The following is a 27,328-nucleotide window of genomic DNA, read 5'->3' on the forward strand; positions in this document are numbered from 1 at the left end:
AGACTTTTTCATTGCCGTTCTAAATTTCAGCATTAATATATAATGCCCCATAAAGTAGTGTGCAGAAGCAGTGCACACTGCACTCCACTGACTGGGACACGTGCACCAAGGCGTGTTTGTGTCAAAGAATGAAATATGCTCTGTGCAGTATGTTGTGAAGTGGCTTGCTTATGAAGTGTTTTTGAGAAGTAACAAGCATGCACGCATGATTGGTACAAAATAGCATTGTAGCAGTTTTCATTTAGTTAGTGATTACAGTGGACCCAAAGTATTGTAATGTGCAAAAGTAATTTCTTTACATTTTATATTTCAGTTCAGACTTTCTTTCTTTTTTCTTTCTTTTTAATTTTAAGTTGAGCTTGAGGTTTTCTAAAGCTCTTTGAAAGTATTTCTTTGGAAATTAGCTGCTTCTCAGTCCAACTCTGGTACGTCTCATTTTCAGAGGAATTTTGTCTTTGTTAAGACACTTAACACTGACCTATGAGTCACTCAAACAGAAAAAGTCTTCTGTTTTATCAACACATAACAGGGAACTCAGGAAAGAACCAAGATAAAACAGTTTGAGAGACATTAACACATTGATTCCCCAAAAGCAAACTTGACATATTTCAGCATAGTGTACAGTGTGTCCATATAAAATGTGAAGAAAATGGACAAGTGAAAGACAAAAGAAGAAGTGCCAGGCCTAAAATCTAGCTAAAAATCTCAACCTAAAAATTACACTGTTTGTCTAAGAGTCCGTGTTGAAGAATGAAGGTGGTCACACCAAATACTAACTTTGGAGTTGGTTAGATTTGTACAAACTCTGTTTTTGCTTCAACTACAGCATGTATTGTATCCAAAAATAGCAAAAATGTTGTAGTGCAGATGTTTTGTTTTGCACCAGAGATAATTAGGGACGTCTGTTGCATAACTGCAGCAGTGCATCCAAAAAGTGTCCATAGTGTATCAACAGCTGCCTGGACTTACTCCCTTGTTAATCCGCTATGTAGCAAACACTGTGTTTTGGATGAGTGTGTCAGTAAACAGGCAGATTTTTCAAAGAAAATAAAGCAGGAAATGACTGAAACAGAAAAATGACCGGCAAACACGGACACACAGAAAGACAGAAACACAGCAGACACTAAAACTTAGGAAAGTGGAACAAACTTAGAAAATGTGGAACAAACAGTAAACAGCCAGCTTCATTAACTATTCTGCAACTAAAATTCTACAACTATGACTATTATTACTGCAGTTTTTATTATTACCTTTTTATTACCTATTTTTCATCTGTTAGCCAATGGTAAGCTGAAAGCATTTCAGAAATGGATCAAACTGATTTAAAAAGATGTCAAGTAGTAACGTTTTCAGACAGTTATTCCATTCCATTCTAATATAGCACTATTTAGCTAAATATAGCTATAACAGCATAGTTCTAGCTGCAAGCACAGCAACCTCCACCTACACAGGGATGTGGTGTATATTTTTTAATACTAAAAAAGAGACTAAACTTAAACAATAGAAACAAAGTATCACTCTTAGTATCGATCCAATACCAATACAATGGTGTCTATACTATCGATATTTGATTATTTAACCCACCTCTAGTGGGGAAACATCATAAAATAGCCTGTTAAATTAAAATCAAAACTTTCTAGATATTAGAATAGTTATGGCTGTAAGAAAACGTGATTAAATGTCTTAAAATAAGACGGGCTGTCATTGCAGCTCTTAAAATATTCAAACAGTCCAGTTGACTTAATTAGAAGCCTATCTATAGATAGGCTCCTTTTTGCTATGGCCTTTTAAGAATAACTCAAAGATAAAGTTTCTAATGAAGATAAGCATAGTGACATTTACTTTTAAGTCAAATAATCTTCCCTGGAAAGCATAAACATGTTCCTTTATACTGAAAACAAGATCAGCTTTGAACTTAAATTTAAATATCAAATTATTATGCACGGTTTATTCTGAAGTTTTTGTACTTGAGTTGGAATAAGGTTGGGAACCACTTCCTTAAAGCAGTTTAAATACACTCTTTTCCTACAGCATTTTCAATCTGTGAATGATATTAACCCTAGCCTGTCTACCTTTGTAGTATCAAAGTGCCTGACTCTCCTGATTGAGATCCATCCTATTAACAACACTAAAGTCCTCAAGGCAGTGGACTTCAGAGTCAAAGTGCAGGTAAGAGTGTTTCATTCACATTTCACTAACAAACAAGCGCTTACATCGCAGTTACGAAGCGTTAGTGCTCAGAGGGCATGACTGTCATACTACATATCTTTTATGGCCTCTAGCTTACGTTCTATCACTTAATTAAAGTCAGTGTACCCACTTTTCTCCACTTTCTCTTCTACAGTCATGCCTTTTCATCAATTTTGTTCATAGCCTTGAATAAAAAGCAGCAAATTTTCAGCTTCATCTGGCAAATTGTTGGAAACCACTCGTTTAGTTTTCCCGTGGCTTTTTTTCCCCCATAGTTCCTCCATCATGAAACTGACAGAAGATCAGTGCTGGAGAGCCATCTGCTGCTGCTCACTGAAGATGGATGTAAGCAACTGTGTCCTTATGCTGGCCTGCATGTGTAACAAGAATCCAGAGAGAACTATGATAATGCATAAAAAATAATACATACTGTATATTCTACCGTACATTCTTCCATTTGCATAATTATCATTTTGTGTGTTTAGATGTGGATCTCTACCACGTGATGCTAACGAGGCAGGAGGGATATAGAGTGGTATGCTACACATTGCTTTTTTTTCTCATGAAGGAAGTGTTTGCAGATAGTTGACTCATCTGAGCTATAAATTGCATGCAGGATTTCATGGCTGGTAAATTCTGTGCAGTTCTGTAGCGACATAAATTCTTTCCAAGGGTGCACGAATTTAGTAATTAATAAGCAAAACAGTGCAAAGAATATATTGTTTCAACCTCCTTCTCAAAATACACTGCACGTCTTCTGCCAGAGACTTGCATTAACAATTCATTGTGGCTGAATTCAAATGTTTGTGTGTTGACCAGGTGATAATGAACCCCGAATGTTTGTCCAAAACGGCAGAGAGAATCGTGGAGGATTTTTGCTGGGTCCAGTGGGACAGGCACACGCAAAGACTCTACTATCTCACGTTTAAGGCAATGCATACAAACTCGCATTCAAATTTGGCAACAGATACCCTGGGACTTGTTTGATTAACGCAAAATGTACGGCTCGTCTTTTGCAGGAAAAGATTCTGCTCCGAAGCGTTCAGTTTTACCCAAGCTATAACTGTGAAACTGTGGTATGCTATCTTTGTGTCTTATATTTTAATACATGCCGCTCTTTGTGCTCTGTATTTGTTGTTTATGCTTTTACTTTGAAATAACATACCGCTCTGATAACAGTTCGAGCTCCCTTTAGAACTGCCTGCCAACTCCTTCCGCACAGTCAAGTAAGGCAACTTTTAGCAGAGTATAAAATAGAAATATGTCGGTTCTATATTCTGCATTCCTTTTGAACATTGTTTTTGTGTTTGTGTTCGTCTCGATGACAGGTTTGCAAATCTCGGTTTCGACCATTATCACACCGAGAGGCCGGAGCAGGAGCTTGTTAAGTTGCAAGTATTCACAAATAAAATAGGTAAGACGTCCTCACACACATCCATGCACCGCATGTCTGTTCACATGCTTATTAGTCTCACATTGAAAAGTCAGATTATGAGACTAATTTGATACATTTGTGCGATTCCTATCCCTCTTTGTAAAAACAAGAAGGTAAGTCTCCGCCTCAGCTCACCTCCAGGGATTAAAAATCTTGGCCAATTCACAATTTCAGTGATGATTGAAGGATTTGTGGAGATGATCACTTTATAATGAGGTTCTGACCAATTTCTGAGATGACTGTAAATCTTACAAGCCTCCTTAAGTTTCAGAGGTGTTTTCCAATAGCATCACAGCTGATGATGCTTTTGCCAGTGATTAATTCAAAAGCCGATTTGTTCAGCCGATCTGTCAGTTCCTCTCATCATTGTCATCCTTCTCACTTAATATTTATCTGTTCTGGCTCATGCTGCTGTCCTGGTTATATTCACACTCCTCAGATTTTTGTCCTGTATTTTTTTTTTTTTTTTTGTGCTGCATGATTAAACATAGACGGTTTAATGGCATACAGAAAGAGGGACAGAATCGCATTGACTATAGATGAGCTGCACTGTAATGAAGCTGCTTTATTTGAGCTTTAATGTGAATACAAGAGTAACATCTGCCTCGAGCAGCTTGTAAATCTTTCAGGATTTACTTTCTTATACTGACTTTCATCCATTACTATTAATTAGGGAAAAATCAGACTGCAGACTCGTTCTGTATGTTAAAGCCTTGTATTCATACTCAAGCATGAATATAAAGTGGTCAACACATTTCTCTCTCAAGCATGAATTTGTAGTAAACAGTACATTTCTTTGTGTGTATATAGGTGGGTAATAAATTAAAGGAAGCCTGGAACCCTTTGCTCAATCCAGTCTGGTACCAGCTATACCAGAGTGATCACCTTCACCTTATGATGAAACATTTTTATGCTGATGGAGCGTCATCATGCTGATAGCAGCGCTCCCATCAAGGGAATGTTCCTATAAGTATGACAGTGGTCATATGCTATGGCCGTCAGATTGCAACCAAACTGAATACCTGTTTGGAAATTTGTATCGACATATTAGATAGTGCTAGTTCATCACCACCATCATCAAAACACCTGAGGTGGGTGGGATCATTTTGGGGGGCGAAAGACTTAATCAATGCTAGAGAGTGTTCGGCTCTTCTGACAGCATGATGTTGTGCAAAACTTTAAGATTGCTTGTTTATTCTTTTAATTTGGAACCTGTCTTACATAATTTTGTTATACACTTAGATACACTCATTGGCCACCTTATTAGGTGCACCTGTTCAGCTGCACAATAATTACAAAAATGAGAAATCATAATGGGAACAGTCAGAAGAGAATGACCAGAAGGCAATAGTAAATAAAAAAACCCCAAAAAAACCACCACTGACAACCAAGGTATGCAGAAGAGCATCTCTGAACTCTACAGCTGCAGAAGACCACAGCAGGTGCCTCTTCTGACAGCTAAGTACGGGAAACTGAGGATAGTGTTTGCAAAGGCAAAATCGGACAAGATTGGAAAAATGTTGCTGGGCCTGATGAGTGTCTATTTCTGATGCAACATTTGGATGGTACCGTCAGACATTGGTTAACCAACATGTAACATGGTGGTGTAATGACATGGGAAGTGTTTTCGTTGCACACTGAGCATTGTTTAAACACCATGGCCTCCCTCAGCATTGCTGTTTCCAACATATCACAAAGCTCAGATCATCTCAAATTATACTCAAATGGCTTCCACAGTCACTTGGTCCAATACAGCACCTTGGGGATGTGGTGGACCAGGAGATGAATGTGAAATTTAAGATTACTCATGTGCAGCTGACAAATCTGCAACAAATGTGTGATACTACGTGTCAATATGGACCAAAACCTCTGAGGAATATTTCCATCACCTTGTTGAATCTTGGTGAAAATGGGGCGCAACCCCATACTAGCAAGGTGTACCTAATAAAGTTTCCAGCAAGCGTATATTTTTATATACTGCCAACTGTAAGAAGCTCGTAATGGCATGCATATACACTGAAATGTTGTTTGTAGAATTTTAAAAGCATCCATAGAAATACATTTAACTTTTTGGATTAAGTGAACACTCTCCTCATTTAGATTTTTTATTTTTTTTACACAAAGAAATGTGCTGGTCGAATTATTTCAAAATAATATAATCAAATCAGAATTCCAACCTTTAACAAGGCATGAGTAATTTTTACAATTACTACATGGCTGACTCTATAACCTCTGAATATAATCTCAGTATTTCACTCTTATTGCTTGTCCTATTAAAAAGTAAGTAATGTTAAATATTAACAATATGAATAGAGTATATGGTATAATAATATATGACGATAAATCGGATCTAATTTTTCCATTGGTTATCATGAATAATGCCACGGTTTGATCTGTAACTTCCCTGTTCTGTGCTTAACTCTTAGGAAGCATGTGTGTGTGCTATACCCAGCCTCTTCAAGACAAACACGAACTTCTCTACACCGTGGTTTTAGTTCACAAAGGTGTGTCTGTGCTAGCTCCTAATTTTCCCCTCCCTATCTGTTACTGCCTCTTTTACAGTTTTTATCTCGAGCACACGGAGACAAATGTGTTTTTTTTTAACTTCCTGCAGACTGCAGCAAGAAGTTCAGGGTGTCTCTGGGCAGTGATGCATCGCCACAGAAAGCCACCCAGCTCCATCCGCTCTTCATTCCCATAGGTCATTGTGCACACATCTATATAATACACACACACACACACACACACACACACACACACACACACACACACACACACACATATCTGCATCCTAATATTTGTGAGTTTTTAGGTTGAATTTCAAATAGAAACACAGGGACACCAAATATAGATGAATGTGTTTATCTGCACAGAGCCCAAGAAATGCCTGGTGTGCCTGAAGCATACTAACTGACAGTGATGCTGTGTGTTTTTTTTATATAGGTTACTACATCCTGGTATACCTGCAGGGTTATTTCCTCCACTGTATCAACACCAGGCAGCAGGAGATGCTCTGTCACTCCCTCTTTCTCTCTGGTAAGGCAAGTTTTGTCGAAAGAAATAGTGCCTGTGCTAAGCAGTGGCAGAAGTAACATTTTTTTCTTTCTTTCCCCTCTGTAATATATTCTTGTTTATTTCTCACATGACTTTTAAACGAGGAAGCTGCCTTATCTGTCAATAAGACGTGCGCCTCAAAATAAGATGATTTAACTCGGTGTCTATGCCTTGCTCTCTGTCTGTCTGACTCCACAACATGCAGGTCGTGATGTGAACCTGGGCCTGCAGTGTCAGTCAGCCAACATCACAGTTTTGCATGCAGAGGATGAGTCCAGCGCTTGTCTGCTGGACCAGGTCACCGGCAGGATTCACAGTGCCGAGCTCAGCCCCGCCTACCTGCTGAAGATCCTGCGTTCAGACACAAATTCTAGGTGGGCATGACTCAAAACTTAGAAGAGGAAGAGGAGTGCATAGGAGAAGATATAGGCAGGAAGGTAGCAGACAGGCTTTTGTGTGTGTACACCTGCAGTGTCTTTCTGAAATAAATTTAGCATTTACTTGAACTTTCGCCAGGAGTCACCTCCTAGCTCGATAAAGATGCAGCAATGGCTCTTTTCCCTTTTTGTTTAGTGGACAATTTTTCATTCTGTTCACTTTTGAAACTTAAATCCACTTTTTTAACAGCATGCATACATCACATTGTAGTACCTGACTGCTGGCTCTCTGCCTGTGTGTTTGTATATGCTTTTTTCTATATTATGGTGTATTTATTATATGTCACCTGCATTCAAGGTGTCCCAGCAGTAAGGCTGACCCTCAGCGCCTGGCTGCCCTCCACTGCCTGCTGGTTTACATGGGAACTGACCCAAACCTGGAGCTAAAGGTGCGGATGCACATAGAATAATTGAGTTTAGTTTAGTTTAGCTCTGCAGAACATCATCTTTGTTTTCCAGCACATTTAAAACAAAATGACTGTCTTTTTGTAGAACATAAGTTCAGGAGGAGAATAGTCATTGATTTTTATTGGGTCTTAAACAAACTTACAAGATCAATAAGTTCTCCTTGAAGTGGAGAACGCACAAAAAAGACAAGATAAATAGGCAACAAAGTGGAGAATGCAGCTGTTTGAATAAGTAAACATTCAAGGTCAGTGTTAGGCAATTTCCCTAAAGAACTAAAGATGTACAACTGAGAAGAAGTTAGTAGATAAATGTAGGAAAAGGCGCTCTTTCTGCACTTTGGTGTAAATGCGGTAGGTGTCAACCTTGAGTTGGAAGCCGGTTAGCCAGAGGGAAGAAGACAGAGAGAAAGACAGAAAAGATGGGATGCTGTAATGAAATGGGAGAGAAGAGAAGAGAAGTGGGCAGAGATCAAACAGAGTTAAAGACAGAGAGAAAGGGAGAAAGTGTTTTGTTTTGGCACGGTGCTGTGACTCAGACTGTATCAGTGTTACTACTAAATTAAGATGTTCTAGATTGTCATAAATTCTTTCTTTAGAGGTTAAATGAGTCGCCAGCTTCATTAGTGCAAGCTATCAGTGGGAAATTGGACACCATACAGAACTTTTATATCCTTTGTAGACTCTGCACCAGTGTAGTCGAGGCTTTGATAAAGTGGCATAAAATGTTCATAGAGTTTGAAACTTTAATACTGGGAATACTACATAAATGAAGTTACTCTGTTTCTAACTTGTCTTCTGACTTTACTTCAGCTCTGACTTATGCTACAGGGCGAGGGTCTTTATACATCAAAGCAAGATCATACAAAAAATTATTATCTGTGATTACAGCTGTCACCAGCTATTACCAAACACAGTACCCAGCTGACATCAGGATGCTCACAAATGTAAAATGCTGAAGTGCTTCCCTCTTCAGCATAGGGCGTGTTAATGAAACTATGTTGTGTTAGCTAATTATTGTGGAAAGTGGCCATCGCAGTTTAGTGGTAATTAAAATGAGTTCAGAATTTGCAAATTCATATCATAAATCTCGACGCATTGCTCTCTCCTAGCTGCGTTTATAAGTTAAAAGAATTGGTATGGCTAATACTGGCCCCTGTGTTTACTTGGCATGGAATAGACACTAAAATTTGCAGTATTGCACACCGCTACCACTAACGTCCTAGCATTTGTTAATTAGCCCTTATTATGTCTACTGACCTTTTGGCCTCTTCTTATAACAGTGCCACAGGTTTTGGAGCTATAAAAAACATCAGAAGTATGCTTAGCTAATTTGCGTTCTTGCTCTGAATTACCTGAGGAGCTATTTATCAGTTCACCTTACTTAAGTTGTTAGCTAACACTGCCTAGCTTGGTTAGCATGGTGCATTAACACACCATATGGGTGTTTTACAGAGCTAGAGGTACTTGCTAATGATTACTAGCATACAGATAAAATATTAGAATCTACCTCACAAAAAAACAAACTCGCTGTTACAGTGAACTACAAGGCATATTTTTTTACCAGACATTTGTATTAAATATATACTCTAGAAGGCCCAGTTCAGAGACTTAATACCAGAGAATTAGCAGAGGTGACACCTAAGCAGACAATTAACAGCTTCTTGTGAGGGCTGTGACCTCAATAGTACATTTTGTATCTTAATAAACTTTAAATCACACTTTAAACATGTTTATTTCTTTTGTAAATTTGAGCATTTTAAAATGGGAGGTTACAACTTTAGACTAATTTTTAGTCCAGGAGGTTGCAGCTTTTTTAAGTAATCAGCTAACGAGCGATGAGAAGCCAGGACAAGACAGGTGTTTGGTTACTTTTAAAATGACTTTTGAAGCTAACGACCTCTGCTAACTTCCGGTATCACTCCCATCAATTAACTGTTCACAAATGTTGAACCATTCCTTTAGGGGATAGGAGAAAATTACCTGTCACTTTTTGAGGTCACTGTTGAAATATACATGAACAGCAGAACTAGAAACTAATCTTTTACTGGTATCGTCTCCTTGTGTTTTTATCATGTCTCTAGGTTATTGAATGGCTGTGTGACAACGTGAACACCTTTGAATCTTTTGATCAGATCCAGGAGTTTATTTTAGGTCAGTGGCAGCTGGAGAATGAGTACACAGTTCTCCTGAGTATCACTTCTCCTTTCTTTTGGAGTCTCACTGCTCTCTTACCTTTTTATGTGTCTTTCTGTTTGTGACTGTAGATTGTTTGCATCTTATCTGCACTAAGATGAATGGTTTCATCAGTTTTGTTTGGCTTTGGTGCCAGTGGCGCCACACGCAGATATGTAGAGTTTGAAAATAGTTTTGACTTCTCTGAAACCTCACAGACACATAGTTTGCACAGACTACTGCAAATATGGTTAAGTCCAAGCTGACTAACAACATATTTGGCATTCCCTGTAAAGAAATCCTTGGAATAGTATGTGATGATATTTTCATATTTAAAACATCACCCAGAGAGTCAACGACTGCCTTGGATTGTAAGCAGCTGGCTGCATACATTTGCATTTAATTGGCACTGCAATAACTATTTCACCTTGCTGTTGTATTAAGAAATAATATTAACTTAGGTGTTATCATATAGTATAGGAAGACAATAATTGTGACCTAATAAAAGATACATTAGTACATTGTCATCACTCATATATCCTATTGATAGGGGTGAGGCATGGGCTGAAGTGCCTCATTTACCTTCTAACTATGCCTAGATAAAACACTCTACATGTTTAAAAGCGAGTTTGTCTGTTCTGTCTCTGATGGCCTGTCTGTCTGCCTCTCACACACAGCCTCGTTGTACAGAATAAGCTACGAGAAGGCTCTCAGCTTGGATAAAATCCTGCCTTACTCCTCTGTATTCGACAAGAAGGTACCACACATATATACATAACTTTGTACAAGCAATACCTTGACATTTGCAATTGAAAGTGGCAACTCAATGTACAGTACTATACAAAATCTTCAGCACCCTCTACCCCTCTGCAAATTTCTTTGTATTGTGGTATTTATTGAAACGTCAACATAGATGGAAAAGGTAAAAACACAGTTTGTACAAATCTAACAAGCTTGAAAGTCAACATCAACACAGCCTGAACTCTCTTGGGCAAGCTTTCTTGTATTTTCTTTAATTAGTCCTCAGGAATAGTTCTCCAGGCTTCGTAAAGGAAATTCAAAGCTCTTCTTTGATGTTTGCTACCTTTTGTTTGGTTCTCTGCAAGTCAAGATGATCCACACTACTTCAGTAATGCTGAGGTCTGGGCTCTGGTGAGGCCGATCCATGACTGATAGTGTTCCATAGTGTGTGATTGTGGGGTTTTTTTACCCAGGTATTACATTATTTACTGTATTGGCAGTGTGTTTGGGATCATTGCAATGCTGAAATATGATGGAGTTGGCAATCAGACGTTTTCTAGGTATTGCATGGTGGATCAAAATGATGATGGTACATTGTGTTCATCATTCCATCAGTTTTGACATGATACCTGACACCTCTGGCCTCAAACCATAACAGAGCTTCCACTGTGTTTCACAGATGATCATAGACACTCCCTGTTGTACCTCTCTCCTGACCTTCTCTGTACATACTGATAAAGATTTGGGAAAGAAATGATTCAGTTTTATTTACACATCTGTTTCCACTGCATTTCTAATCTACACTGCTTTCTCCACTGATTGTGTAATTTGGCATACCTCAGCCTTTTCTCCTTGTTTTCGTTTCTTAAGAATGGCTTCTTGTCAGCTGAGATCATTTCTGTTGAGGTTTCAGCAAACAGTAGATGGATCCACTGAAGGGCCAGACCTCTTTGGATCTTTGGATCTCACTGGAACCGTGTAACGTCTCGGGTGACATAGGATGGAGTTCTTAAGGACATGATTTTCAGATACTATCTACTGCCGTTGTCTGGTTTCCTGAACTTTTTTAGGACACAAAAAAACCCACTTCTCTGAAAATGATGGACTGAAAATCAGTGAAAATGCACCTAATGTCCAAAGAAGATCACTCTTTTAAAAATTCCAAGCAGGCCTGGCCCCTTGGAAGCAAAATATAAATAACTGACCGGCCACAAGACTTTTGCACAGTACTGTTAGTATTGATTTAAATGCAGTGGACGCACTTGCTTTTGAGCCATAGACTTTTTTTGTATTTGTGCTCTAGGAGGTGCCAGAATGTTTGCTGAAGGTTCCTGGTGTGTTTTGTACCACAGAGATTCAAACTGAATCTACCTTCAAAGGGAAGGTAATAACACATTTCTCACACTTGAAGTCCTGGAGTTATTTTGAAACAACATGACATTGAGCAGCACAGTTTTGTTTTGAGAAACATTTAATAAAACTAAACTTTAAAAAAGCGATTAAATTGAGAGATTGTGTGTTGCATTAAATATTACCCATACAAATACAAATCACTGAAATTAATGCAGATGTCCATAATACATTTATATGTAAAACAGCGTGCACCGCTCCGATGTAATTATCCTCGATTGTTTTGCCCTTGCTTTGTCGCTGTTGCGGTGCCGCTTGCTTCTGTGTACATCTGTGAGCAGGCCAGGAGTCTCCAGGGCTTCTGGTCAGAGCTGCAGTGGAACACAGAGAGGACAAAATATCTCGATGCCGATCCCAACCCCCGATACAGAACCTCACACATGCAGGCCGACTGGGACAAAATGGTGAGTGTGGGTGTATGTGCATGCCAAAACATCCCATGTACTGATTGACCGTTAATCACCCATGTATCTGCATGTACATGAAATGCATCTGATCTCTGGTAACTGTTCAAACATGATCTTTGATGTGTGGGTGTGAATGCATGTGAGAAAATGTGCACGTCCTTGTCAAAATACCGGTGGGGTATTTTGTGAAACAATGGAAGCGTATTTTCAGCGTCTCTCATGATGGGTGTTTGTTTCAGAGGTCCGAGAGGAGACCCTCCAGCCAGATGAATCACATAGAGGAGAACACAAAGAAGTAGGTCTGCCTCCCACATGAGATTTGTTAAGAAATATGCTGCAGACTCACAGTCCTGAAACGAGAGGAGGGGGGCACCTCTGCATTATGTTCCAGTGTTTTTAACAATGAGTTCTGAAATTAGGCACATTTATCTCTAATGAGGTGCTCCCAGGTCAACATTTTACAGTGGTTTCATTGTAATGAATGTTTTCAAGCACTGTGCCCTTAGTTTTCACAAGCATAGGCTGATTGGCCTGATGGGGTAGCTGTGATTGGTTGTTAAAATCGAGTTTGAAATTGTCTCAAATTACAGCACTTGTCACAATAGCTACAAAAACTGGCACACAGCTCCAGGTTATTGCCAAAAAAAACAAAAAAAACTTGAAATGCGCTCATCTTTCAAGGATGTGGCTGGTATAATTGCTTATTCGACCTGAACAAACAATGTTTATTTAGGTCCCTATCAATGCTCAGTGCCAGTTAGCTCTAAGCCCACTTGTTCCAATCAAACACAACCCCTAAAGACTGCACTCTTATCAGATCTCTGGCCTAATTTATTAAAGACTTAATTTATAGTCCCACAAATGTGTCCCACTTAAATAGGACAAGCAGTCTGTGCTAAGCCTTTGCCGCCAGAGTTGTGCTCTCACCCAGCATCTTTTTCCATGACAAGATCCCTGCATCGACAACCCGTTGTTTTAACATTAGACTATGAAAGCAGATAACTTGCCTGTAAAACTCCTAAGTACCTCACTGATCTACTCACTTAACATTAACATATGGGAAAGCTTAAGTCTTCCTTTGTTTAGAAAGGTACAACAAACATTGGACTTCCAACTTCTGGAATACTTTGCCAGATAATGAAAACCTTCCTGTTTTATGATGCATGCATGGTTGACACTGAGTAAAATGTAACTAAAAACAGGATGCAATGATTTCCAAATTATTCACAGTAGAACATAGAAAACATACCAAAATGTACAAATAAAAAACAACAACAAAAGAAACATGAATTTAATGGCAGGAACACAATTTAAAACAGTTGAGACGGTGCCATGTTTACCACTCTGTAGCATCCCCTCTTCTTTTAACAACAGCCTGTAAACATCTGAGAGCTGAGAGGACCAGCTGCATGACTTTTAGGAGAGGAATGTTATCGCATTTTTATCTGATAGAGGATTCTAGCTGCTCAACAGTCCTGGGTGTTCTTTATCACATTTATGAGCTGGTGAAACTATTACTAGTAAACCATTCTGTTGTAGTATGTTGTAGTTTAACATTGTCTTGCTGAAACATACAAGGGCTTCCTTGAAAAAAGGGAAAAATTAACTGGATGGGAGCATGTGTAACTATAATACATGTATATACATTTCACCATGATGGTGCATTTCCAGATGTGCAAGCTGCCAATTCTATATCACTATTATACCCCATGAGAAATAATACCATAAGAGATTCAGGCTTTTGAACTGAGGGCTGAAAACAAGCTGGATGGTCCTTCTCTGCTTGATTGCTGAGGACGAATTAAATTTCGATTTGTCCGACCTCAAATCAGTTTACCAGTTTGCCTCAGTTCATTTTAAATGAGCTTCGGCCCCAAGAAGACAACAGAGTTTCTGGATCATGCTCACGTATGGCTTCTTCTTTGCATGATAGAGCTTTAACCTGCATCTGGCTCGTACAGAGATTTCTACAGATTCTCTGAATCTTAATATTTATGCACTGTAGCTAATGAGATATTCAGAGTTTTTTGCAATTTTACATTAAATAATGCTATTCTGAAATTGCTTCATAAGATGTAAACACAGGTTTTTGCTGATAGGCAGAGCTTCACCGCCTATCTTCACTTCTGATAAACTCTGCCTCTCTAAGATGCTCTCGTTATACCCAATCATCTGACTTTGTCCAGTTGACCTAATTAGCTGTAAAATGTTCTTGCAACTGACTCTTTTCAGTACCACATTTGATATTCTTAGTTTAACAATTTCATATATATTTCCCGCGTCCTTTTCTGAATAACATATGGGTTTGTGAGATTTGCAAATCACTGCATTCTGTTTTATTTGCACGTTACATAGTGTCCCAACATTTTCTGAACTGGGGTTGTGTCTGATTTTCCATTCGTAACTTTTAGGACCCCTTGGGAGCCTCTTCTCAGAATTGGATGTGAGAAGTTTAGTTGCTATAATCCAAGTCAGAGTAAACTAGAAAACCCCAGGGCTGTATTTCAGTATGGAATAACAAACCTGATATAGTCACTTTGCTCTGTGTGAAAGTAACACCAGTAATAGTGTGATCGATACGGTTCTGAGACAGCTGTAGAAAACATTTAGTTCACCAATCATAATGTCCACTCTTTTACTAATCAACCTCTCTTTGAACTTCAAGCTTCGAACTTCAAGCACACAGCATCCAAGCTTTATAGTTATTTTTGGCACAAATGTAACCACTTAGCAGGAATAAAAGAAGTCTGCATAGCCAGAAAGTGAAATCATAACTACAGCCCTTTACCATTTGATGATGACTGAAAGTGGACACATACCTGCATGCACCATAGTTTAAAAGCCTCCTCTGTTTGTTTCAGAGAGCCAACCAAACACCTTTTTGGTTTATAATTAGCTTCCCCCAGGCAAAACTCTGGAACCTGCTTACAAACTTTTTGCTTTCATAGTTTTTGCTGCACACTGCAGCAAATGTAGAATTATACTCCCTCCTCAGCTTACAGCATAAAATGTAAGACTCTTATTATAATGCTGGCTTGAGGGATTGTTTTCACAAAAAGCTTTGCTTCTTATTTTGTAGAGTTCTATCAATGGTGGACACCTGGAGTCTTGGTAAGATGGCATAAGCACACTGATGTCGCACACAGACCCACAACATACACAAGTACACAGACATACTGCAGCATGGACATAATAAATACTCAAACATAGACTTATAATGTAACTCTATACTGTGTGTGAGTATATTTGGGCTTGTGTATTCTTATGAGGCTCTATTCACGCTCACTGGAGTGTGTGGCTAAACAAAACTACCTCACTAATTTATCTTGGAATGAGACAGAGACGAAGGAGGCAGAAAAGCAAAGAAAGAAAGAAAAAGAAAAGCCAAGAGAAAGAATGCTATACATGATTACATAACACTGAGGAGCTTGGTACTTGCATATCCCGCTTTCTCCCTTATTTTCTTTCCCTTGTCACGTGTCTCTCATATGCAGTATGACGCACGTAGCTCCAGTGCAGCTGTTACCTGTCAGACACAACACAGGACGTTCTCCACACAAAAACACACACACGGATAATATACCCACATCCTCCCTCAGATTGATTTTTAAAACACACATATGATTGTGTTCCTGTTTTAACGTGTAAATAATAGCATACTTGTAAGAAGCTAATTTCACTGTAAATAGTTTATGATTTGGTATTTTATTAAATCTGTTATGTGGGCGATCATGACTGCTGGATTTTGTTGCATTGATAGAAGACGTTTTAAACTTTTTTTTAAATTTTATTGCATTGAATTAGTGATGCAGATTTATGTGCACAGATACTATTCTCCAGTTTACCTCTCTTTATCTGATTCAAGGCAAGGCAAGTTTATTTATATAGCACAATTCAACAACAAGGTGATTCAAAGTGCTTTACAGAGACATTAAAAAGAAATAAAAAGCATGATTTAAAATTGATTAAAAAAAAACAGTAGATAAAATCAGTAGTTAAAATGTTAGTTTTGAAATTTAAGCTTAAAAGTGTGGATTTGGTGCTTTATTTAAATGCAGCTGAGAACAGGTGAGTCTTCAACCTGGATTTAAATAAACTGAGTGTTTCAGCTGATCTGAGGCTTTCTGGGAGTTTGTTCCAGATATAATGAGCATAAAAGCTGAATGCAGCTTCTCCGTGTCTGGTTCTGACTCTGGGAACTGATAAAAAACCGGATCCAGATGACCTGAGGGATCTGGAAGGTTCATACTGGGTCAGGAGGTCACTGATGTATTTTGGTCCTAAACCATTCAGAGCTTTATAGACCAGCATCAGAACTTTAAAGTCTATCCTCTGACGGACAGGCAGCCAGTGTAAAGACCTCAGAGCTGGACTGATGTGGTCCACTTTTTTGGTCTTAGTGAGGACTCGAGCAGCAGAGTTCTGAATGAGCTGTAGTTGTCTGACTGATTTTTTAGGTAGACCTGTAAAGATGCTGTTACAGTAATCAAGCCTACTAAAGATGAATGCATGGACTAGTTTTACCACGTCCTGTTGAGACATCAGATCTTTTATCCTTGATATATTCTTGAGGTGATAGTAAGCTGATTTTGTTATTGTCTTAATGTGTTTTTCTAAGTTTAGGTCTGCATCCATCACTACACCCAAATTTCTCGCCTGGTTTGTGGTTTTTAGGTGTATAGATTGAAGTTCTCTGGTGACCTGTAATCGTTTTTTCTTTGGCGCCAAAGACTATTACCTCAGTTTTGTTTTTGTTTAGCTGGAGAAAATTGTGGCACAACCAGTCATTAATTTCCTCAATGCATTTACCAAGAGCCTGTACAGGGCCTCGGTCTCCTGGTGACATTGTGATGTATATTTGTGTGTCATCTGCATAGCTGTGATAGTTTATTTTGTTGTTCTTTATAATCTGTGCCAGTGGGAGCATGTAAATGTTAAACAGAGGGGGTCCCAAGATGGAACCTTGGGGAACTCCACATGCGATACTTGTGTGCTCAGATGTGAAGTTACCTATTGATACAAAGTATTTCCTGTTTTCTACGTATGTTTTGAACCAGTTTAGTACAGTTCCTGAAAGACCTGCCCAGTTCTCCAGTCGTTTGAGTAATATGTTGTGGTCAACTGTGTCAAATGCTGCACTGAGATCCAGTAAAACTGAACTATTCATGCTAAAGTGTGGTTTAAGGGATGGCAGTATTGATCTGGCTGGACTCGTACAGTTTCCTTGTGAGCAGGGATGTCATGATATCAAATATTTATAGAAATTAAATACACACATATGATAATATGTGGCTCATTTTTCCAAGCTTTCTATCAGTATTAAAACATTATAATTTTAAAGAATTATTTTTGGCCAGGAGAGTCACGAAGTTAAAATTTAACACCATGTGGGTCGGGTTCTTTTTCATACAGGTCTAGGTGGATTTGGATTTTTTCCTTTAATAAATGAGATCATTTAAAATTGGCATTTTATATTTAATCAAGTTATATTAAAATTTGATGATCTCGAAGAAAATACAAAAGAATATATTGAGATCACTAACTGATGCAAAACCAAAGAGACTAAATTCAAACGACTCTTCACGAATTAATTTCCAGTGTCAGTATTGTTGATGATTATGTCAGCAGTATAGTTTATTATGGGACCCCATCTAAACCATCCACTTATTCAATTCAGGGTCACGGCCTACATGTAAAACAGCTGATTGCTTTGAACTGATAAAAGGCGTACATTGAACCTGGCAGCACAGTCTGCAGGTTTGCTGTGCATTGCAAGCACTTTTTTTTCACATCTGTAAAAAACATTTTTTGCTGTAACATCAAAAAGTTCACTTCTTGCATGTGTGAAAGGGATCAAAAGATGTGTGTATTTGTGTATGCACGCATGTAATAATTCATCTAAAGCTGCAGTGTGGTCCACTTTTGTGAGACTGACATGAAACAACTTCACCATGCCAAAATACTCTCGCACTCACACACACACACATGGCGGGACTGCAGCTTCTTAACCCCCAAAGGTTTGGGATTTATTTTTAAAGCAAAAAATGCTCAAAAAGAATCTATTAATATCTTATATTCAGCTTCTTTTTTTATTATAAATTTAAAAGCCATGAAGAAATCAGACTTTTTGGTTTCTTACATTTCTACTGATGGCTTGTTTAATGATGTTCCAGGACTCACATACGTGCCTACCTGCGCTTGATTAATTTGGCATCGCTTCAGCATCAAAGCTATCTTCAAACGCCCCTTTTATGCGCACACGTTTCACTATTGCCTGCTCTCTTCTAGATAAGAAGCTGGTGCCGCTTTTCCAGGAGGAGGATCATCAACAGAGGGCATTCATAGGCCTGGTGAGTGAGCGGTCAATAGCTGCATCTTCGCAGACATACAAATAAAGTGGACTTCATGTCCAGAAGTACGTTTGATGTATTTTTGCTGGGGAGTTTCAGTTACTACCAAAAAGAAGCTTAATGTTACTACGCAGACGGTGATATTTAACCCTCTCAGGCTCAAATTAAACTTTTTGTTGCTAATGCACAACCAAGTCCTGCAGTGGTACTTCTGAGTAAAAAAAACTCATAAAATATGTATGCGGGGTAATCAGGTTGTTAGTTTTTAACTGTTACAAATCTGCAACGCCTGCCTCGAGAGGGTTAAAAAAGTGTGTCTCTAAATTTGAGGAAACAGTTCGGGGAGATCCTTTTTCCTTGGTTTGTTCGTCATGATCTTTTAATGAGGTTTTAGGAGTGTATTTCTAAAATCAAATAAGACCACACTGTTACACCACCGCCATCAGGCTGAACCACTTATACAAGGGAGGAGTGATCCATGCTTTCCTGTTGTTTGCACTAAATCCTTGCAGAAGAACTTGAGGCTCATCAGATCAGAAAACATTTTTACAGTCATTGTCCAATTTTGGTGAGCCTGTGCAAATTATAACCTAAATTTCCCGTTCTTTGACGACAGTGGTGTGGTCTTCTGCTGCTGTAGCCCATCTGCTTCAAGGTTTGACTTGTTGTCCATTAAGATGTGCTCTTCTGCATGCCTTGATTACTTAATTGAGTTATTTATTTTGAGGTCAAAGCAGTCTGCCCATTCTTCTCTGACCTCTAGTATCTAGAGAACTGCTGCTTTTTTTTTTTTTTTTTGGACTTTTTCTGTAAACCCAAGAGATGGTCCCAGTAGGTCCATCTCTTGGGTTTACAGTGACTTTAAGTGACAGTGGGATTAGCCTCACACGGGCCAATCCCACTGTCACTTAAATGTTCAACTTCAGCAGCATCAACTGATTAGACATTTAGATTAACAAGAAATTCCACAGCTTTACCTAATTAAGTGGTCCATGAGTGTATATTTGCAGCAGAGGCTTAGTTGGTAAAGCATGTGTCAACAGTATCGTCCTGATCTGCATCTGATCTGTTCAGATGTGTAATAGATGTGTTATCCCCCTGCCAACACTAACTATACTGGTGTATAGTAAAAAACAAGTTGATTGTAAAATGCATGTGAAAGTCTCAGATTGTTTATTTTACAGCTTAACATCTCCTTGTAGTATTTTTTTTTCCTACACTGTAGGTTGACATACAGGCCACCAAAAATCTATAGTGAAATGCTGACAACCAATTATTGTCCTCCATAGTCATCTTTAAGGTGAAGTTCCCGTTCTGCTTCAGATGAGTCAACACTTTAAAAAAGGGCCATCTTAAGGTCCCTGTCCTGCATTTTTTCCCCCCACAGTACATCGTTTGATGGACAATTTCATATCGCCTAGTTTTCCCTGTGCTCAGCATAGTTTCCAAAGAGCAGATAGCTTCAATTTAATGGAGTTTTGTAGAGATGCAAGCAGTCTTTTAGCTATTCTTAGAATGACCCAGTCTTGCTATCTTCCTCTCTTTTGCCCTCCATCTCTTCTTCCATTTTCACATTTTTTAGCCCATCTCTTTCCTTTTCTTGCCATTCACTCTTTTTGTCTCTGCTCACCCCTTTCCTTTCCTTTCCTTTCCTTTCCTTTCCTTTCCTTTCCTTTCCTTTCCTTTCCTTTCCTTTCCTTTCCTTTCCATGCTTAAATAAATTTCATAACATATTTGAGGGAAGCTTTCGAGGTGAACTCATTTTGACCCTGCTGAGTGCACTGCAAAGTATGCTTAAAACACACCAACTTTCGCTTGACGGCACTCACACACACTCACACACACTCACACACATACATGCACAGAAGTTAATTTGTGTATTTTTTTTTGCATCCCAGACAGTTGACAAGCTTCGAGAACACCTCAGCAGACACCTTCCTCAACTGGGGAAGAAAAAGATTGACTCGCTGGTTGTCAGCTATGTAGCCAAACTGGTTAGTACACATTGTGTGTGTGTGTGTGTGTGTGTGTGTGTGTGTGTGTGTGTGTGTGTGTGTGTGAGAGAGAGAGAGAGGTCTAGGAGCTCTGTATATCCTTTTGGATCTATTTTTTTTAAAAAGATTTTTCACTTTTGTCCTTTTTTGGGGAATGTATCGTCACACTCCCAGCAAAGATTACACAGTGTATAAGTCAGAGAATTTTCACTATAACTAAATATTTGACTATCCATTTTAGAAAACCCCTCTAGAAGCTGTCAGGTCGCACTTACAGTCCTCTCAGCAGCCATCACTTCTCTCTAAAGACCCCTTTGCTAAATCCATAAATCCACTCTAAAAAAAAAAGGGGGGGGGGGGGGGGGGGTGACTAAATTTTTTTCTCTGGTGTTTCTTTGTGCGCTGCAGACACCTGTTGATTTTTGGAGTTACATGAAACAACTGATGGGACTGTCTATTGTGTCTGATGTGTGTTTATAAAGACATTGAACCGTGTCAAGAGATCAGCGCTCAACAGGCACTGATGGAAAAACTGCTTTGAACTAGCTTTACAAAATACCGTTTACTTCCCACTGGAAGTAGCTGAAATGCTTCTAGTGTTAGAAATATAGTTCAGGGAAGTAAAGCTACTAAAAAAGCCACTTTACTAGAAAGCCATCATTTGTTTTGCAGATCAGTAGTCACATTTGTCATTTTTAAATGTGACATGTCAGCAAAATACATCTGTCCATTGATTTCATTAGAAAAAGTACCAGCTTCAAAAAAGTTGTAGCAAGTATAGTAGTAAATATAGAATAGTAGGTACTTCTAACATTTAAGAAAGCCCAATTTAAATAGTAGTCTTTTATTATTAAAAAAGCATACTATTATACTTTTGTTTGGCAACCATAAGGCATGCTGATAAGCTGACATCAACTGAAAGTCAGATATTTTATTTTGAAAATCAGATTTTTGCAGGATGTGTTAATTTTGTAATGCTTCTTCTAAAACACCTTCTAAGCAGCAAATAAATAACTTGAGGCTTTTATTTTGAAAATGTCACGGCATTGAAAACAAACAAACAAAAAAATCACTATTTATTTATTATGTATTCTTTTTTATTCATTATTACTAAACTCCAGTGATCGCTCTCCTGGTATTCTGGGGGGAAAAAGGTAAATTCAGTAAAATCTCTAAAGTTTGGCATAACAAGAAGTTCCCATGGTCTTTTTCTTTGCAACCAGGAAATAAAAAAACTTAAATATAACTGATACTTCTGAAATGGCATGAACAACTTCTTTTGACATAATGGCAATAATCAGTATTACTGGGGAATTTATCCATGATGAAGTCGTCACTGTGAGCACTGAGCAAACCTGCGGGGGTAGCTGCTGGATAATTGCATTGCCTGGGTAAGCCTTCACAGCAGCTGGGATCACGATAGAAAAAATGAGCTTGTCAAAGTGAGCGCTATTAGAGTAGAAATGGGAAAAATAATTAGAACATAACATTTTATTTTATAACCCCAAATATATTTAATAAGTATTTTCAGCAGTTAAATGCACAAAATACAAAAAGACAGTAAAAATAACTAAATTAATTACTATACGAAGCCCAGTATTTTTTCTTATAATGGAGTATATATTCAATTTAACCATTTGATGTGTTTGTTTTTATGTTTTATTGTGAATAAAATCGTTGTTTAGAAGAGTTTTAGAAAATTTTCCCCGTTTTTATTGAGACTTGCTACACAAAGCACAAATAAAATTTTCATTAAAATGTACAGCTCGTGCAGATAGGATCTGCACATCCAAGTGGAAAGACTTTCTCAACCTGTGTTCAGTATCAAATAGAGGTTCTTGGCTCTGTAAAGTCAGTTTTTAGTATTCCTGGTGGGTGAGTCCCTTCACAGTTAGGAGCCCCTTGAAAGCAGACATACGGCATACATCAACACAACAGTGTTAAATCAGGCCAAGGGTAAGGCGGGAAGTGAATTGAAAGCAGGATGCATTATGTTTTGGGACATTACATTGTGGAATTGTAAATAACAGAGTATAAAAAAAAAAAAAAGAAATAAAAGAAGAAATCCTCTCTGTTCATCTGCTCACAGTAGGATCTGTCGATGGCTCAGCTTGGTATGGTGGGCTCCTGAGCTTTAACCTGCGCCTTTGGAATGAAAATGATTTTTTAAATAATAATTTCTTTTCTTTGGTTGCATGAAAGTGAACATTTGGATGACGGACTCATTTAAAAGATGCTCAAACACCTATGAGAAACGGGGGGGGGGGGGGGGCACATTTGACTTTAAGCTCACTAACTGACTCACATCAAGCTGACTCATGCTTGAAAAACTCAGGGTGGTACTACAAAACAGAACATCTCCCCTTCTTGTTGGTGCTTATTGAGACTAATGGTTACATTGACACAGGGGAAAAGTTGGCAATGAAAAAGATTACAGCTTTTAAGAGCTGGGGAACTTCTGTTATGATAGATTACAGCTCGGCAGTACATTATTGTCATAGTTATTTATTTCCTGTCCCCGTTGCCACAGACAACGGAGATGCATTCCTTTTTATAACACAGCCAATGTCAAGGCAAAGAACAACCACACTAATAGCCGAATATGAATTGCTAAAAAAAAAAAAAAGTATTGCAACTAATAGGCTGGAATATACTTACTATGCAGTAGAAAAGTTGCTCTCTACCCAAGGTTACTAAACTTTTTGCTAACAGGAGACCTACACGGGTAAATCCAGCTTCCTGTCTGGGCCGAGGTTCATTAAGACAAATTGGCGACTTTATAAATTGGAGCAGAAGGCCGCAGAGGGATAACTGTGTTTGTGTGTGTGCCTTTAAATCACTTGATTGCCTTTTGTTTGACCGTTTTCTCCACAAAGACGCTGCTCCTGCATCAGCAACGAGCTGCTTGAGCTTCTAGGAATTTGTTTTGTTTGAAAGGTTGACAACCGAGTACAGTTTCTAATTTTTGGAGAAAAATACTTTGAAATGCGTGATGAATGCAATGGTCTTTTGGGGCATTCCTTTCCTAATTTGTGCTTACAGTGCTGACAAAATGGGCTTTAAGAAAATTCAAAAAGAAACGGAGAGGAAAAAGGATTTAAAAGAAATTAAAGATAATAAAGAAATAAATCCCCAGACAAGAAGCACTCTGAGAACTCAGCCCTCCACCAAAGCAGCTCACTCTCTGAGCAGTATTTACTTTAAAGCAGATAATATTGTATTTTTATATGTTCATTTGTTTTCTTTGTTCTTTTTAAATGATCTTTAATAAGGGTAGCATGACAGATGTTTACTTTAATTACACAAACATTATGTAGGAGTAGATCATAGGTATCGATTCATAAATAACATGGACATGAATAACTGTAGCTTATCAGATAATTTCTAACTGACTAAGCAGCATGAAAGAAAGGCAGATGCGAAATGTAAAAGTGAGGTCAAAGGTCAATTATGACCTGATATTTGGATGCAAACTATAATGTGATATTTAGAATCTTTATACAGCAGTATGGTTTCCAAAATGTTGCCCCTACAAACAAAGGCAGTAGAATTTTTAAGAACAGTTTTAAAGATAAAAGACATTTTCTGAAGGTTTATTTGACCTTGAAGAAGAGGTCAGAGGTCAAAAGTAACGTTAGAATCCCCATATATTGTTCCTTTTATGTCTATATGTTGTTAATACAAACAATGGCAGTAAGACACAGTTTTATATAGCTGTATATAGTAATATTACCATTTTGGCCTTCACATCAGTCTTTTGAAGGAAATGTTAGAGGTCAAATGTGAGTTATTATTTTAAATCTGTATAGATACAGTGGGGCAAAAAAGTATTTAGTCAGCCACCGATTGTGCAAGTTCCCCCACTTAAAATGATGACAGAGGTCAGTAATTTGCACCAGAGGTACACTTCAACTGTGAGAGACAGAATGTGAAAAAAAAATCCATGAATCCACATGGTAGGATTTGTAAAGAATTTATTCGTAAATCAGGGTGGAAAATAAGTATTTGGTCACCTCAAACAAGGAAAATCTCTGGCTCTCACAGACCTGTAACGTCTTCTGTAAGAAGCTTTTCTGTCCCCCACTCGTTACCTGTATGAATGGCACCTGTTTGAACTCATCATCTGTATAAAAGACACCTGTCCACAGCCACAAACAGTCAGACTCCAAACTCCGCCATGGCCAAGACCAAAGAGCTTTCGAAGGACACCAGGAAAAGTATTGTAGACCTGCACCAGACTGGGAAGAGTGAATCTACAATAGGCAAGCAGCTTGGTGTGAAAAAATCAACTGTGGGAGCAATCATCAGAAAATGGAAGACATACAAGACCACTGATAATCTCCCTCGATCTGGGGCTCCACGCAAGATCTCATCCCGTGAGGTCAAAATGATCATGAGAACGGTGAGCAAAGATCCCAGAACCACACGGGGGGACCTGGTGAATGACCTGCAGAGAGCTGGGACCAAAGTAATAAAGGTCACCATCAGTAACACACTACAACGGCAGGGAATCAAATCCCGCAGTGCCAGACGTGTTCCGCTGCTGAAGCCAGTGCATGTCCAGGCCCGTCTGAAGTTTGCCAGAGAGCACATGGATGATACAGCAGAGGATTGGGAGAATGTCATGTGGTCAGATGAAACCAAAGTAGAACTTTTTGGCATAAACTCAACTCGTCGTGTTTGGAGGAAGAAGAATACTGAGTTGCATCCCAAGAACACCATACCTACTGTGAAGCATGGGGGTGGAAACATCATGCTATGGGGCTGTTTTTCTGCCAAGGGGACAGGACGACTGATCCGTGTTAAGGACAGAATGAATGGGGCCATGTATCGTGAGATTTTAAGCCAAAACCTCCTTCCATCAGTGAGAACTTTGAAGATGAAACGAGGCTGGGTCTTCCAACATGACAATGATCCAAAACACACCGCCCGGGCAACAAAGGAGTGGCTCCGTAAGAAGCATTTGAAAGTCCTGGAGTGGCCTAGCCAGTCTCCAGACCTCAACCCCATAGAAAATCTGTGGCGGGAGTTGAAAGTCCGTGTTGCTCGGCAACAGCCCCAAAACATCACTGCTCTCGAGAAGATCTGCATGGAGGAATGGGCCAAAATACCAGCTACTGTGTGTGCAAACCTGGTAAAGACCTATAGTAAACGTTTGACCTCTGTTATTGCCAACAAAGGTTATGTTACAAAGTATTGAGTTGTATTTTTGTTATTGACCAAATACTTATTTTCCACCCTGATTTACGAATAAATTCTTTACAAATCCTACCATGTGGATTCATGGATTTTTTTTTCACATTCTGTCTCTCACAGTTGAAGTGTACCTCTGGTGCAAATTACTGACCTCTGTCATCATTTTAGGTGGGGGAACTTGCACAATCGATGGCTGACGAAATACTTTTTTGCCCCACTGTATATGTTGACAATACACACCACATTTGTAAGGCTTTTTGTCGATTTTCAACCAATAAATCATTAGGTTGATCTTGAAGACCTTGCCAAATTTTAATGGCTTGTTAAAATGACCTTACTCTACCACCCTGCAAAGTTAAATCAGAATTCATTCAAAACCTTTAAATCCACTATGGAAACTAGAAAAAAAAGTAATAATACAAAAATAATAGTTTTCCTTTGTCATAGTTTCCATTTAAAATTGTTATCACCCTTAGCGGGGGTTCATATTTTTTCATGGCTTTTAAAGATACAGAGTTTGGGGGGATTTATGGTGTTATTTAGCACAGACGGTGCAGGGGTAAGTTTAACATTATTTAAAACTTAATAAAGCATCGTCAAGAAGTGGGGGGGAAAAGCCCAGAGGAGCTTATTATTATGTTTATCCTGAACACCTTTTTGACTTTTGGGTTCGTCTGTTACATAAGTGCAGCTAATTCCCACCCCGAGGTGAGTGGAGGATGTTGGCTGCTGGCATTTGGAGCAGCTGGCGGAAGGTTTCCAACTGGTGTCCAGGATATGGATCGTTTTTCCTGTTATTGTACAAGTGAAAGAGTGATCACCTGTGGAAAAAAGCCCATGAATCTTTCAGTACGGGCCGACACGTTGAGGACGGGTCGAGTGCGTTCGTATGATCCCAAGCGTGTGGCGAAATAATATGGGCGAGTGTGAAACGTGTTCACATCCTGGTGCACTGGGGTTGCACTTGTTTACTCGAGATGAAAATGGGAAGTAGGAAAAAAAAAGGGAGAAGTGAGGAAACTGATCATAGGACAAGTGTAAATTTCCATGAAGCGAACATCACTGTCGCCACAGCAGAAAAACATGTCGAAACTTTTTCAGATAAAACGCCCTGCTTTGCGCAAAAGTTTACAGGCTCACAAATCATTCGAGTTTCATTTCATTTGAATCTAATCGAGCATATGCGGCTCAAACGCTAAGGTGTGTCTCTGTCTGTGTGTGTTTGTGTGTTTAGTTGGAGCTCATCAGACACGTGCTGGAGTCAGTCTGGCTGAAGTACAAACTCGGCCCTCGTGTTTTGTGCTTGTGAGTACAAATCAGTCATGTTTCCAACTAATGTAATATAAAGTGCAGACTAAAGGTGTGCAATCATCTCGAGGTATGTGTGCACCATCATTCCCCGTCACGTGTGTGCCCACATGTGTGTATTTGTGTTAACCTCTCATCACATGTGTACTCACCTTATGTAATGTTCTTATCTGAATTGTGTGTGTGTGTGTGTGTGTGTGTGTGTGTGTGTCTGCGTGTGTGCGTGC

The 27,328-nt window shown here is 38.8% G+C and overlaps 1 protein-coding gene across 1 annotated transcript in view; it reads left to right on the top strand.

Annotated features, from left to right (window-relative positions):
• The first annotated feature begins 3,177 nt into the window (after nt 1-3,177).
• Nucleotides 3,178-27,328, top strand: part of gsap (gamma-secretase activating protein) — a 49,082-nt gene continuing 24,931 nt past the window's right edge. The window contains exons 1-17 of the mRNA XM_014409617.3: nt 3,178-3,266; nt 3,370-3,416; nt 3,519-3,604; nt 6,052-6,129; nt 6,240-6,326; nt 6,569-6,661; nt 6,885-7,053; nt 7,415-7,505; nt 9,605-9,674; nt 10,373-10,452; nt 11,740-11,820; nt 12,128-12,250; nt 12,493-12,548; nt 15,333-15,364; nt 18,542-18,603; nt 20,502-20,597; nt 27,028-27,098. Of these exons, the coding sequence (XP_014265103.2) occupies nt 6,057-6,129; nt 6,240-6,326; nt 6,569-6,661; nt 6,885-7,053; nt 7,415-7,505; nt 9,605-9,674; nt 10,373-10,452; nt 11,740-11,820; nt 12,128-12,250; nt 12,493-12,548; nt 15,333-15,364; nt 18,542-18,603; nt 20,502-20,597; nt 27,028-27,098 (1,184 nt within the window). The 5' untranslated portion in view covers nt 3,178-3,266; nt 3,370-3,416; nt 3,519-3,604; nt 6,052-6,056. The remainder of the gene's footprint in view (nt 3,267-3,369; nt 3,417-3,518; nt 3,605-6,051; nt 6,130-6,239; nt 6,327-6,568; nt 6,662-6,884; nt 7,054-7,414; nt 7,506-9,604; nt 9,675-10,372; nt 10,453-11,739; nt 11,821-12,127; nt 12,251-12,492; nt 12,549-15,332; nt 15,365-18,541; nt 18,604-20,501; nt 20,598-27,027; nt 27,099-27,328) is intronic.

This window comes from Maylandia zebra, linkage group LG17 (genome assembly GCF_041146795.1).
Source record: "Maylandia zebra isolate NMK-2024a linkage group LG17, Mzebra_GT3a, whole genome shotgun sequence".
In the NCBI taxonomy this organism is placed as follows: Eukaryota; Metazoa; Chordata; class Actinopteri; order Cichliformes; family Cichlidae; genus Maylandia; species Maylandia zebra.